The 15,758-nt window shown below is 41.0% G+C and overlaps 1 protein-coding gene across 1 annotated transcript; it reads right to left on the bottom strand.

Annotated features, from left to right (window-relative positions):
* Positions 1-12,639: 12,639 nt before the first annotated feature.
* Positions 12,640-13,489, bottom strand: DUSP21 (dual specificity phosphatase 21). The gene has a single exon (XM_008508236.2). It carries the CDS (start codon positions 13,384-13,386, stop codon positions 12,820-12,822), a length of 567 nt encoding a protein of 188 aa, XP_008506458.1. The 5' UTR covers positions 13,387-13,489; the 3' UTR covers positions 12,640-12,819.
* Positions 13,490-15,758: the final 2,269 nt, after the last annotated feature.

Below are 15,758 nucleotides of genomic sequence, written 5' to 3'. Positions count from 1 at the left end.
ACCCCTCTAGTTCCTATTTATCTAGGCAGATAGATAAAACAAGTGGGCAGGAAATAAGAGAGAGATCGGGAGGAAAAGAAAGGAGGCTTAACATTTAAGGAGGTGCAGTCCCCATAACCATGACTGGCTTCATAGGCGTGCAACCTGTGCAGTTGCACAGGGCCCCAGATAAAAAGGGCCTCATGCTTTGTTTAATGCTCTTCTGTCGCTGTCTTGAAATTCTTAATTTTTGAACAAGGGGCCCCGCATTCTCACTTTGCATGGAATTTTCCTACAAATTATGTAGTCGGTCCTGTCCAAAGCTTTAAGGAAAAACCAGCTTCTTGAACAGCCCTGAGAGAAGTTTGTGCTGGAAACTATGTTGTGTATCACATTAGTAAAGAAGAGGTACACAAGGTGAAGTCAGAGTGTGTAGACATTAGTGTGCCCTTCAGCTACAGACTTGAGATGGAGATTCTGCCACTACTTCCATGGACAGATGGGGAGTCCAGGGGTAACTGGCCCAATCACCTGTAGACAGATATTGAACCCACAGAAACCCTATCTTAGTTGAGGGTAAGGAGAATAGTAAACACAGAGCTAGGAGAAAAGCACAGCATCTAGAAAAATCAAAGGAATGAGAGGAAATGAGAACTCTTCTTCATCAGAGCCCAGGAAAAAGCTTTAGACACCTGTTGACAGCCTTAAATCTTCTGTAGAAAAGAAACAGAAGGTATAAAGAGGTGGGGCTGAGATGAAAATCCAACATGACGAGATGAAAAGAGAGACAGACTGGATGAGGAAAATGAGTAAGTACTCTAAAAAAGCAGAAACAAAATTAAAGTATACATTGGAGACAGTAAAGAAGAAAATTTATCTGGCAGAAAATTGAATTCAGTGTTAAGAACAACACTGATGCTAAGAAATTGAATGGAATGTTAAAAAGACAGAAATGGAAACAATTCGAGTGATGATAGCAAAGGAGAAAGAATGGAGAAAATGGAGAACCAATATATGGATAGGGGCCAGACCAGTGGCACAGCAGTTAAGTGCGCATGTTCTGCTTCAGCGGCCCGGGGTTCGCCAATTCAGATCCTGGGTGCGAACATGGCACCACTTGGCAAGCCATGCTGTGGTAGGCATCCCACATATAAAGTAGAGGAAGATGGGCACAGATGTTAGCTCAGGGCCAGTCTTCCTCAACAAAAAGAGGAGGATTGGCAGCAGATGTTAGCTCAGGACTAATCTTCCTCAAAAAAATAAATAAATAAATAAATAAAACACAAACAGAAATTTTCTTCTATTGAAGAACAGTGTATGTTGATGGAAAGAGACCACTGTGTTCTAGGCAAAGTCAATAAAAGGGGACACACAGCTGGACACAACATGGCAAAAGTTTTAAACTACAATATTAAAGTGTCTATAATTGTTCAGGCGAAAAATGAAGTCCAATTGCCCAGATAAAAACAAAGTTAGTCTGCTTGACTTCTCATATCTTGAGTTTTAGAGAGAGAAATTTGTGACTCCAAATATACATCTGAGTTGTCTTTCAGGTGTAAAGATGTCAGAAAAACACTCTCTGCTATTTAAGGGACAATAAAACATATCACCCTCTTGAAAAAATTTTACAAAAATATTAGTTTACAATATTTTTCAAACAACCAAGAGATGAGGTTAAAAAAAAAGCTCATGGGGGCTGGCCCAGTGGCGCAGCAGCGAAGTTCGCACATTCTGCTTCTTGGTGGCCCAGGGTTTGCTGGTTCAGATCCTGGGTGCGGACACGGCACTGCTTGGCAAAAGCCATGCTGTGGTAGGTGTCCCATGTATAAAGTAGAGGAAGACAGGCATGGATGTTAGCTCAGGGCCAGTCTTCTTCAGCAAAAAGAGGAGGATTGGCATCAGGGCTAATCTTCCTAAAAAAAAATAAATAAATAAAAGCTCACAACTGGCCCCATGGAGTAGTAGTAAAGTTCGAAGTGCTCCACTTCAGTGGCCCAGGTTCACGGGTTCGGATCCCAGGCTCAGACCTACACCACTTGTCAGCCATGCTGTGGCAGCGATCCACATACAAACTGGAGGAGGATTGGCACAGATCTTAGCTCAGGGCGAATCTTCTTCAACAACAGCAGCAACAACAAAAAAGGCTCAAGAATGGGGAAGTCATAGAGGGGAGCATTATCAAGTCAAAACAGAAGTGCATCTAAATAATTGCACCATATCTAACTATAAAACTAAATCTGAATCTCAATATTTTTTTCTCAAATTAGGTTCTGAAAATTTTTTTTTTTTTTTGAGGAAGATTAGCCCTGAGCTAACTACTGCCAGTCCTCCTCTTTTTTTTTTGCTGAGGAAGCCTGGCCCTGAGCTAACATCATGCCCATCTTCCTCTACTTTATACGTGGGACGCCTACCACAGCATGGTGCGCCAAGCACCGCTATGTCCACACCCGGGATCCGAACCGGCGAACCCCAGGCCACTGAGAAGTGGAACGTGGGCACTTAACCACTGCGCCACCAGGCCAGCCCCTGAAATTTTCTTTAAAGATTGGCACCTGAGCTAACAACTGTTGTCAGTCTCCTTTTTTTTTTTTTTCCCTTCTTCTTCTCCCCAAAGCCCCCCAGTACATAGTTGTATATTCTAGTTGTGAGTGCCTCTGATTGTGCTACGTGGGACGCCGTCTCAACACGGCTTCAAGAGCAGTGCCGTGTCTGCACCCAGGATCCGAATTGGCAAAACCCCAGGCCACCAAAGCGGAGTGCACGAACTTAACCACTCGGCCACGAGGCAGCCCCTGAATTTTTAAGACAGTAGTAAAAGTAGTATATGAATCTAAAGCCCAAGTTAACATTTTCATGGGTTAAAATGGCAAATGAGGTAAAGATAAAGTGTGCTAAATCTCAAAAGCATGATTCAGAATATGCCATTTCACTCTGGACCCATCAATGAGATAAAAATAAGTTAAAGAAAGATTTTGACAAACCTAAGGTACGTACCAGGTAATATATTTACTGTATCAATTCAGGAAAGAGAAAGATGTAGTAAAACGTAGAAGTTTCCTCTTTCTCCAGGTAGCTGCTTTCAACTAATAGAATAAAATACTTTCTAAAACAATGGAGAAGATAAAAACAAAACTGAAAATAAAGAAATTGGCAGAAAAATGTTAATACATAAGTCACAGAGCAAAACGGCATAAAACCAAAAATTTCAGAATTTAAAAATGTAAATCCCCTATTAAAAGACTTGGTTGAGTAAAAGAAGTTTAAGTATAATCTAGTTACAGGAGACATAACGTTAAAAACATGGCATAATATGTTACAAAGTAAAAAATAGACAAAGATATCTTAAACAAATGCAGACCAAAAAGAAAAAAAAGCCAGGGGGAGGAATTGGCAATATGAGCATCAAGACAAAAAGCATTAATCAGGAAAAGAGAGTTAATTTATATTAGTAAAAGGGTACAAATAAAATTCTCATTGTCTTGACATTCAATGCCAGACTACCGTACCATCAAAATATATAAAGAAAAACTATTACAAATTGTATGAGTTCTCCAGAGAAACAAGCAATAGCATATAATATATGTATATATATACATACACATATACACAACCATATACATATATTTAGAGAGAGACAGAGAAAGATTTATTTTAAGGGATTGACTCACATCATTGTAGGGGCTGGCAAGTGCAAGAGCTGTCGATCTGCAGGGCGAGCCAACGCACTAGAAACTCAGATAAGAGTTGATGTTTCAGTCTTGAGTCCAAGGTCTGCAGGGCAGGCCAGCAGCCTGAAAACTCAGGCAGTGTTTCTATGTTGCAGTCTTGAAGCAAAATTACTTCTTCTTTGGGAAACCTCAGTCTTTGCTCTTAAGGCCTTCGACTGATTGAACAAGGCTCACCCACATAATAGAAGATAATCTGCTTTACTTAAAATCAACTGATTGTAAATGTTAATCACCTCCACAAATACCTTCACAGCAACATCTAAACTAGTGTTTGACCAAACAAATGTGCATCATAGCCTAGCCAAGTTGACACACAGAATTAACCATTGCAGAAATATAGGGAGAGATTGACATAGAGACAATAGCAATGTAATACCTTTCAGTCCCTGGGCATATCGAGCAGACCAAAAAATAAATATAAATATAACAAATATGAATACTATTAAGAATATATATAATATATTATGAATTATATATAAACTATGAATATAACACATTTTATCTTATATTATAAATTATGTAAATAGATGAAAATGGCGGTAGCAATCTGAAAAAAAAGTAACATTAGGTCCATACCTCACACTTTGTCCCAGGATATATTCCAGATGGATCAAACTTTAAATGTTTACATTGAGAACATAAATTTACTTGAAGAGCCATGGGAGACATTTTTGGTATAATCTTAGAGTGTGGAAAGCCTTTCTGAGAATGACACAGAACCCAAAAGCCATATATAAAAAAAGAAACTAGGGCTGACCCTGTGACCTGGTGGTTAAGTCTGGCACGCTTTGCTTCAGCAGTCTGAGTTCAGTTCCCAGGCGTGGACCTATACCACTCGTCAGTGGCCATGCTGTAGCAGTGACCCACACGCAGAAAAAATAGAGAAAGGCTGGCACAGATGTTAGCTCAGGGAAAATCTTCCTCAAGCAAAAAGAGAAAGATTGGCAACAGACATTAGCTCAGGGAAAATCTTCCTCAGGAAAAAAAAAAAAAAAACTAATGAATTTAGCTAAATAAAAATAATCTCTGCCTGGCAAACCCATTCTAAGCAAAGTCAGAAGACAAATGAAAAATTGGAGAAAATATTTGAAATTCTTATCACAGACAAATGCTTCATTTCTCCAATAGAGTTCTTACAAATCAATAAGAAAAAAAAACCTAACAATCTAATAAAAATTGATGTGAGCAGCCAGTTCATAGAAAGAAAAATACAAATGGCTCTTAAAAGAATGAAGAGGGGCTGGTCCCGTGGCCAAGAGGTTAAGTTCGCGCGCTCCGCTGCAGGTGGCCCAGTGTTTCGTTGGTTCGAATCCTGGGCGCGGACATGGCACTGCTCATCAGACCACGCTGAGGCAGCGTCCCACATGCCACAACTAGAAGGACCCACAACGGAGAATATACAACTATGTACCGGGGGGCTTTGGGGAGAAAAAGGAAAAAAATAAAATCTTAAAAAAAAAAAAAAGAATGAAGAGCAACTGGAACTTAGTTGTAAAAAGGGACATGCAAATTGAAAGTAAATTGAGATACCATTTTTCACTAGTCAGAATGGCAAAGATACAAAAATGTGAAAACACACCTTGTTGCTGATTCTGTGGGGAACCAGGCACTTTCATACATTGCTGGTAGATGTTGATAACATCCATAGAAATTAGTCTGGCAATGTTTATCAAAATTTAATTTGGACCCAGTGAGATAATAGAAAAAATAGATATTGGTCTCTGTCCCCACCTCAACTCCCCCTTCCTGGCACAGAGCTCCTTAAACTCTTGTCATTTCCTAAGTGATAAGAGCAACTAGGAGCATCTGTTGTTCTAATATTTGGTCTTTGACCCGTCCCTGACACAAGGCTGCCAAAACCCTTGCAAATCCCCCAGAAATAAGAGCTTTAGGAGCATCTTTTGTTCTAACGAGGTGACTCTAGGTGAGCCTGGATGGCTCCTGGGTGGGCGCTGGTCACCAAGAAGACCAAGCCATGATTAGAAGCTTCGAATTTTCAGCCCCACCCTCCACTCTCTGGAGAGGGGAGAAGGGCTAGAAATGGAGTTAATAATCATCACGCCTATGTGAGGAAACCTCCATAAAATCCCAATAGCATGGGGTTCAGGGAGCTTCCAGGTTGGCGAACACATCCAGACCAAGAGGATGACACACCCCAACTCCAAGGGGACAGAAACTCCTGCGCTGGGGACTCTACCAGACCTTGTCCTATGTATCTCTTCATCTGGCTGTTATGCATCCTTTATTACACCCTTTAGTAAACTGGTAAAGGTTAAGTGTTTCCCTGAGTTCTGGGAGCCGCTCTAGCAGATTAATCAAACCTGAGGAGGTCCTGGGAACCTCTGATTTGTCACCACAACTTCTATGAGTAACCTGGGGACCTACTACTTGTGATTGGCTTCTGAAGTGGAGAGGGCAGTCTTGTGGGACTGAGCCCTTCACCTGTGGGATCTGACACGATCTCCAGGTAGTTAGTGTCAGAACTGAGTTGAATTAATTGTAGGACACCCAGCTGGTGTCATAGAGAATTGCTTGGTGTGGGGAAAAACCTCCGCACATTTGCTGACCAGAAGTGTCACAAGTGAAGTGTTCTGTGTGGATGTGGTTGTTGTGTGAGTAGTAAAGGAGACACAAGTGGAAAACTAGGTTTTCCCAAACACAGACCCTCTACTTCCATTTCTAATTATCCCCCATGGATATATTTGTACATGAATTAAATAATTTATGTACATAAACTTAACTACAAGTTTATTTACTGCAGTATTATTTGCAGTAGCAAAATTCTGGTGACAACTTAAATGTCCATCAATAAGGGGCTGGTTAAATGAATTATAATACTTCCATACAATGGAATACTATGCAGTTGTAGAAAAGAATGAGGATGTTCTTTTACTGACTTAGCATGGTCTGTAGCATATATTAAACAAAAAGAAACAAGATGGAGAATAGTGTGTAAAGTATGCTACTACTTGTTGAAAAATGAGAAAAAAAATACATATGTAATTCCTTGTAGATGCATAACATAATACCTTAGAAGGATACAGGAGAAACTTAATAATATTGACTGCCTTTGGGGAGGAGAACTGATTGGCTAGAAGACAGAGGTGAAGAGACTTTTCACTCTGGGTACCATTTGAATGCTGAATCACAAGTATATTACCCCTTCAAACATTAAAATATTTTAAATAATAAAATTTGATAAAACATATATATAAACTTAGAATCTTACCTGTAGATAATATGTTGCATTGTAAAGAGACAGCTAATGAGATAATCTCTGTAATTCTGAAACTCTGAGAATTCTGTAAAGCAAAAATTCTATAGGCGATATTCTTTGACCTGCGTGCAATAAAGCTAGAAATGAATGGAAACTCTCACTGTCCCCAGCACAGGCCCCAGTCCTGCATAAACTTGGAGCCTCCAGAGTTCAATCGAATTTATCCCAGAGACCTTCTCACTTGGTCAAGTCCTGTGCTCGTTTTTTATTCCCTCTCCATAGAGGCTATTGGAGAAAGAGGCCAGTCTTGACTCCAAATTCTAACACTATTGAGCCCTATTTCAGAAAGTCTTGTTAAATAAACTTTCTGAACACAGCTATGTGACTAAGACCTTGATCCATCTCTCCAGATGCAGAGGACCTGGCAGGGAGTCTGGCCCAAGCACCAAAAGTTACCATAAAATTCATGATTTCACTGCCTTCCCTCCCCTTATCAGGCAGTTCCCAAAAGGTGGTCAGGAGGTCACCTCCCCATTTGCCTATATCTCATTCATAGGGGAAGAGTGAAAGCATATGGTAAGGAAACACTCAAGGTAGCTGGAGATGGGCTCTCAAGTACCCACAGGTAAGCGTAGCCCTCTTATTGGATATCTTTACCTCTCTACCTTAACAGTGTAGATCAGAATACTCATGTGATGACACAGGAGTCTGATTGGCAATATGACGGATATAATGCTACATGTTTTAGCAGGCAAAAACTGTCTTAAAAAATTGAATTGTAAAGAATTGAATGAGTGAGTGTGTGTGTATGTTAGAATACTAAATTACAATTTTCTGACATTATGAGCCTTTAGAATTAAAATATACAAACTCCCGAAATACGATTAATACTTTACTGATCAAGTTTCAGACATTCTGAGTAGATGATCTTTTACTTAAATATTTATATATGTATAAACATATATAATGTGTGTTCTATTTTTGCCTTTTCAGTCCTCCAATACCTGGGTAAACAGTTCTTTATATTAGATTTTCTCTGATAAAATAACTATTGTGGTTTCTGTTTTCCTGATTCGACCTTGACTAATACACAAGAAAATAGTCATTCCAGTCAAAATTCTAACAAAAAATTTTAAACCTGCCATAACTATTAAAGAGGCACATTCAGAAGAGAAAAAGAAAGAATCTAACAACAACAAAAAGCCTCTGAGAAAGAAACATAACTGCGGGGGTAGGGGGATATCATTCCTCTACCAAATGTTACAGCCTGTTATGAAGCTGCACCAACTTTACGGAATGTGATACTGGCACAGGAAAAGATAGACAATGTAACAAACCAGAAAGAACAAAAGCAGACTCAAATATTTATGGTGGTTTGACAACATCTCAAAATTATTTTAAAAAATTAAATAACTCTAACTCATACTATATACCAAAATTAGTTTGGGATAGATTTAAGAACTACGTGTGCCCCAGTGTAACAATTGATGGAGTCAAAGATCGTTAATGGATACTAATATCACAGGATGAAAGGAACAGTATATTCACATGGTGTGAAAGTGTCACCCCACAGGTTACTTACTAGTTTTCAAGGCAGATATTTGGTGATCACCACCTTAACTAAGTGATCAAAGTTAGCATCACTGCTCATGGGACAAAGAGACATTTGTGCTTCCTGACGTGATGCAACATGACATCACTTCTAAAGCATCCTAGCAAGAAATACTTAACCCAAATCTAATCACACCTCTGGACCCAACTTCCAGTTTAAAGAAAATGCAAGTGATAAAGGAGCAAGTTAAACAATAGCATGAGAAAATAATTGGACAAATCCAGAGTGCTGGACATTACACCACAAAATTGTTCTGAACTCATCAAAAAGACAATATCAGGAGGAAAAAAGAGTGGAGGCACTATTCTAGATTAAAAGAAATACAATAATGAGACTCAATGTGTGACCTTGATTGCATCCAGTCTGGGAAAGAAAAATAGCTATAAAAGACATTTTGGGCATAAGTGAGAAAGTTTAAACATGGACTGAATATTAGAGAATTATTATTAAGTAATTGGCTTAGACCTGATAATGATATTGTAAGTATATAGGGGAATGTCCTTATTCTTAGATGATGCATTTTGAAATATTCAAGGGTGAAGTGTCACGATATCTGCAAATTACTTTCAAAGGATCAGAGAAAAAGTATTATATTGAGAGAGAAAGTAAACATGACAAAAGGCTAACAGTTGATTAATCTAAGTGCATTAAATATGTCTGCTTGTTCTATTCTTTGAACTTTCTGGATGTTTGAAATTTTCAGATAAAAAATTGGGGGAAAATGTTTAAAAGTGAAGAAAACAAACTAGGAGAAAATAATAGTTAGCATTTTTATAATTATGCAATGGAGAAAACCTTTAAAGTACCATTCAGAAGCAAAAACCATTCAGTTAAAGACTCCTGGATTTAACTACATTCAAATTTAAACTTTTGAATCACAAACAAGCACCTCTGGAGAGGTGCACAAATGGCACGTTATAAACTGGGAAAAATATATATGCAACATATTTGACAAGAAAAGTTGAATATCCTTATACTGTATTTCAGTTCTTACAGCTGAAAAGAAAAAAAAATTTACACTCTGATAGAAAACTGTCTAAGAGCATGAACGGGTAATTCAAAAAAGAAGGACAAAGATGAGAAGGTATGGAATCCCTAGTATTTGCAACTGTTTGGGTGATATTTCTCAACCTTCATCAGAATTGTCTGAGATGCTCGTTAAAAATGCAGCTTTCTGGACCTTACCCATTACCTACTGAATATAAATCTGTGGTGGCGAGGCCCGTATCTGTGTAATAGAAACTCCCCAGATGATTTGTATGGATGCTATTTGGGAATCAAGGGTATGACTCAAAATTTTCCTTCTTTCAATCTACTTACCTTTGTCTCAAAAGAAATGCAGGAAAATGGAGCCCAGTCTGAAAGTCACCTCTTCACTCTTTGGCTGTGTGCTGCCTTAGCAAATTCCTTAACCTCTTGGAACCCCCTGTTTTCTCATTAGTACAATGTGGGTAAGAACTCCCTTGAAGGGCTGTTGTACGAACCAGAGACACTGTAAAGTGCCTGGTGCTATGTTTGGCATCGAACAGCTTCCTAGTAAGTGGCGGTTGTTAGGGTTTTTGACTATAACTCTTATTCTACTGTTAAACTGCTATAATTCCTTTTTTTTTCCAGACGACGTGATCCTTTTCTTCTTCTGAGTGTGTGTGTATGTGTGTGTGTGTATTATAGCACTTTATGAATACTTGCCAAAAATTGGAAACAATTCTGTTATGAGCTGAATTGTATCTCCCCCCAAATATGTTGAAGTTCTAACCCCATGAACCACAGACTGTGGCTTTATTTGGAAATAGGGTCCTTGCAGATGTAATTAGTTGAGATGAGGTTATACTGGAATAGAATGAGCTCCTAATATAACTGGTGTCCTCAGAAGAGGGAAATTTGGCCATAGACATGCACAGAGGGAAGATGGACGTGAAGACACACTAGGGAAGGTGGCCATGTGACCAGAGAGGCAGACGTTGGAGTGATGCATCTACAAGCCAAGGAATGCCAAGGATTGCCAGCAACCACCAAAAACTAGGAGAGAGGCAAGGAAGGATTCTCCCCTACAGGTTTCAGAGGGACCATGGCCCAGCTGAGACCTTGATTTAGGACTTTTGGCCTCCAGAACTGTGAGAAAATTAATTTCTGTTGTTTGAAGCCACCCAGTTTTTGGTATTTTGTTACAGCAGCCCCTAGGAAACTGATACAAACTTAAATATTCTTCAATGGGTGAATGTAAAACAAACTGTGGTACATCCGTACAATAGGATACAACCTTGAGGCGTCTCAGAGACTACGTGAGAGAAGCCAGTCTCCAGAGGTTACATCCTGTATGATTCCATTTATGTGACATTCTGTTAAAGGCGAGTCTATAGGGACAGAGAACAGATCAGTGTTTGCCAGGCTTGGGGTGGGGCTAGAGTTTGACTACAAAGGGGAAGCGTGAGAGAAACTTTTGGAGTCACAGAACTGCTCTATGTCCCGTTTGTGGCAGTGGTTATATGAATCTAGGCTTGTGTTAACATACATAAAACTGTATGTCCAAAGAGAGCCAATTTTACGGTCTGTTAATTTAGCTATTAAAAAATGAAAATACACACACATATATATACCCAACTAAATTTGTGAACCTGTTCTTTCATCTGTAAAAGGAGGGGATCCATCTAGAGCAGTGGTTTTCATAGTTCCCCTCCCCCACCCCTCTCCCCCATCCCCACCCTTTCACCCTCCCCCCACCCTCACCTCCCACACCCTGGGCACATTGTGTCCCTGCGCACTCCTTTTGTGGAAGTCGGGGTGGGGGTGACTTTGGAGAGAAAGGGTATTCAGACTCCCCTGGGCTCTGGACCTACAGGTCTGTGACAACCAGAGTAGCTGTGCTTTTGTCTCATATATTTTTTGTCTAAAATATTCTGGATTAGAATAGCTGCTCCCAAGCTAGAGCCAGGTACCTGGGAAGTTTGAACAATCTTGGATTCCAGGTCCTACTTCTGGGGCCCACTCATTTGTCCCTTTAGCAAGTGGCCTCATGGATTCCAGGGGACCCTGGGGTGCTGGCTCTTGTGGTCAGCAATTCTAAACAAGGCCTTTTCGCGGCAGTGGGTGGGTGGGTGGCAGGGGCGGGGGCTGGAATTTTGCTTCTTGCTTGCATGTGGATTAAACACAATGACATAATGGGAACTCTGAAAAGGCTCTAAATCTAGGCCACCTCTGAGGTAGGGTCCAAAAGAACCTTAAACCATTTGTTTTCACAGACAGGATGATTTTTCGGAAGAGCACTTTGTAGACAACAAAGGGCTGTGCAGAAATGAGGGAAATGCCATTGTGAGGCTGAATTGCTGACCCCCAGCCAGCAGGGCCAAAGAGTATCATTAATAACAACAGCTGCCCTTTACTCTAAGCATGAAATAGTTCACGTGCCAGGTCCCATGCTAATCCTCACAACAACCCTGTGAGAGACTGCTTTGACAGGTGAGGAAACAGAGGCTCTGAGAGGCCCCGTGTCACAATGGGAGGAGGTGTCAGAGGCAACAGGGCTGTGTCCTGGCCAGCAGCTCCAGCTTTCCAAGCCAAGGCTCATGAGAGGAGCCCCTGAGGCCTGGTGTCAGGCCTGTTCTCTCTCTCAGCATGTGCCCTGGAGAAGGGGATTAGTATCCCTTTTCACAAAGGCTGGTGGGGGCACTTTGAGACCTTGCCATCTAGTAGAGCACTCAAAAAAATATTTTAAGATTTTATATAGTGGAATGATTTTTTTGAAATTTATTTTACATGGAAATCCAGTCTAGAAAACCAGAGTTGGGCCACTGTGGTTGAAGGTGGGGGCAGGGGTGGCCTGAGACTCCCCCAGGGCTCCCAGAGCACCTTGTGCATGCCGCATATGCACTAGTTGGCACTTCCTGTGAGAAGCGCAGGGGTTGCCATGAGGTCTAAGGCTCTGGCCTGGGGACGGGAAGAACCAGGTGGGATTCTGGGGGACTCACTCCTGGGTTAGTCAGCCTCCCGCAGGGCCCAGGGTGGAGATCCATCTGAGCTGGATACCACCTTCCCCACCCTCCTCCCTGGCCAGGCTCCAGCAGCCATGACCTGCCGCTCGCATGATTAGAAACATTGTCACCATCTTACGTTTAATGAATTTTATTGTTTAAAGGTAAGCTTTACTAAGCGGAAAAACTCCAACAACCCTCCCTTTTTGCTTGCCCTTCTAAAATGCGTCATCTAGTTTTCTTTACCAAAGTTCAACACTCAGCTTCAATGCTGGTGGAGCATCAACAGTAGATGTCAGGGCTGGCCGGGATGGCTCACATCGGCATCATCAAACGGACCTCCTTCTCGTAGATATCAGGGATCACGCCCACCGGGGAATTGATCATCTGCACGGTGTTCTTGCTGAATAGCTTGAATTCATAATGGATAAGCTGTTCCCAGAAGCCACTGTTGGGCCGGATGATGGGGCGGCATGACTTGGTCCATGTGTGAGCTTCCAGCAGCGACATGGAGTGGTACTTCATGAGGTAGGCAAGGCAGAGAGCAGCGGAGCGGCTCACGCCCGCGGCGCAGTGCAGCAGCGTGCGGCCCTGCTTCATTTCCACGCTGTGGATGTGATCAGCAATAGAGTCAAAAAAGTTGTAGAGACACGAGCTGGGAGTGTCGGCCACCGGCACCTGGACATATTGGATATCCTCGTAAAAAGTGTTGACCACCTCCACGGAAACGTTGATGACGGTCGTGATGTGGTTGCTTGACAGCAAGAGTTTGTTGTTGGCGGCCGCACCATTGCTGATGAATAAGCTGCTGGTTATCTGGGAAAGGCCATGGATCGAGGGCTGCTGGACAGCCCCAGCCGGGAGAGGAGACGGCGATGTCATCAAGGCGGCAGGCGATGGTCTCTCTGGGCTGGTTTAGGGCGCCACTCCCGCGGGAGCGCTGGAGAAGCAGCAGCGCCGTGAAGTCTCTGGTGAGGGTCTGGGGGACAGTAGACCAGTCACTGGGTACCACCCCCTCCCCGCCCCCGAGCATCACAATCCCCAACTGCCCAGCCCTCTGGTTTCCATGGTAATGGCCGCTTGCAGCTGGGAGGACTTGGCCCTGCGCTGGGTCTCAGAGAAAACCCAGATCTCTTTTCTTTTTATCTTTCTTCATAGTCATTTATTTCCCAAGCCCTAATTCTTATCTGTCTTGATGTTTTAAAATGTTCTGTTACAAGATATCTATTTTAAGCTTCAATTATTGGACCACACTGAACACAATAGCTATGAATGCTTCTATTTTATTGGTGTTGAAGAACTTTTTCTACAAAGTAGCAGTATCGTATTTTAAGTTTGGGAACAGCATTTGGCTCATGTGATATGCTAATCTCTATAAAACTGCAGGGAGATATGGGTTTGGCTGGCCTTGGTGGGCTGGCATGATACTTCTTTGTTGATTGTAGCCATAGAATTATGCTTCTGCTTACAAACGCATCAGAATTGGTTATAAGGGAACATTGGTAACTGATCTATATCCCTTTATAGATTGTGAAGTTGGCCTGTGGTGGACAGTTGTGACTAATTTAGCTGTGTCACAGTCCATTTGTGTACATGGCCCAATTGACTTATCACGTGATTCTACTTTACCTGAAACAACAGCTCAAATTACCTTGTCTCCTTTATTAAAAAAAAAAAAATGCCCACATGCTTTGTAAACTACGAGTCATTTTGACCACCAATGGTCTCTTCCCAGTAATGTTAAAAATTCTGGAACAAGTCAATGCTACATCATAATTGGACCAAAAATAGATTTTTCAAATGCTACCTGAGATTTGCATTTCTTCTCAACTAAGGTTTTGTAGAATTTGACTGAAGATTTAAAAGAACTATAACCTAAAACTAACAAATTGCTTCAGAGAGCAGCCAAGAGATTCCTTCCTTTACCCTCATTCCTCATTATTTTGAGTTGTGTGCAAAGGTGTGCTGTGACTATGAGCAAGGATGAAACAGATGCCAGCCTGTTTATTAATGGTCAAGGAAATGATAACCTCAAAAGGCAACACACTTTTCTTTTTCTCAGTTGTCATTATCAGATTATTTTGCTTTACTTAAATTGTCAGTCCCCACTAATTTATCTGGAAGAAAACAGAACTCAAATACTAAATAAATATGAAAACTGTCTATTGGAGAAAGCTCAATCAGGCTAAAATTATTTAAAAGGCTTTAGTCTAACGTTTGAGATGACACCATGAGGAGCTTTGTAATCTATGGAGTAATGTGGAACCCCCTAAAAGACTATTAGAGTCTAGTTATTTCATAAGTATACACTTCTTAAACTTTAAAAATGTAGTAAAATTAACCTAAATGACTTCATACACTATTCTCAAAAACAAACATGATCCACGCTCAATAAATTCATTTATTTATTCTTTCAGCCAATGTTCTGTGACAGCCTTTCATCTCAGGGATGCTGGATGTCTTAAAATTCCACTATGGGGCTTTTCATGAGTGGATGGGGAGTTAATGTATCCTCCCCCTGCGTTTAGAAACAGGTCACTTTCAGGGTCCCACTTGTCTCTACTTTTTCTTATTTTTTAGGAATAAATGTATAAGGGACTTGCCCAAGAACGCACTCTCTTTCTGCCACTGGGAAAAGACCCTGGATGTTAAGAACTAGTTAATGTTCAGACTTCTCAATTCAGTAGTCAATGCCCTTTCCAATCTGATCTAAGCCTGCCTTTCAAATCTCATTCATTCACCAAATTTGTGTCAAGAATCTATTGTGTGCTAGGCATGTTCACCTATACAAATCTTCAATTCTGACCAAGTACATCAAACGTTCTTGGTAAATACAAAACCTGTGTTCCTGCTTCCTTACCTTGCCTCGTGCTATTCCTCTCTCTCGAGAAACCTTTCTCTCTCCTATCTGCTGACTGAATCCTATCCAAGCCTCAAGACTCAGCTTAATTAATATTAAAAAAATATCAACTGAGCATCTAGTCTGTGTCAGGTGCAATCCTAGCATTGTGCAGATCCAACACAATACACACAGGCCCAGATATCAAAGAGTTTATAGTTTGGTCAGAGAGAGAATCATGAGAGTCCACAAGAGAGGGTGGTTCATTGTTTTATGTGTGTTTGGGGACCAGGGGTAGTAGGGGGATGTCACGAAAGGCTTCACAGAAAACATGACCTGGAACGGAGCTTTTTGTTCATTTGTTTGTTCTTATTATTTTTTGTTTATTCTGTCCAAGTTTTTGTATTGAAAAATT

Source organism: Equus przewalskii, chromosome X, assembly GCF_037783145.1.
Source record: "Equus przewalskii isolate Varuska chromosome X, EquPr2, whole genome shotgun sequence".
NCBI classification, from domain to species: Eukaryota; Metazoa; Chordata; class Mammalia; order Perissodactyla; family Equidae; genus Equus; species Equus przewalskii.
This window is presented reverse-complemented; position numbering and strand designations above follow the sequence as displayed.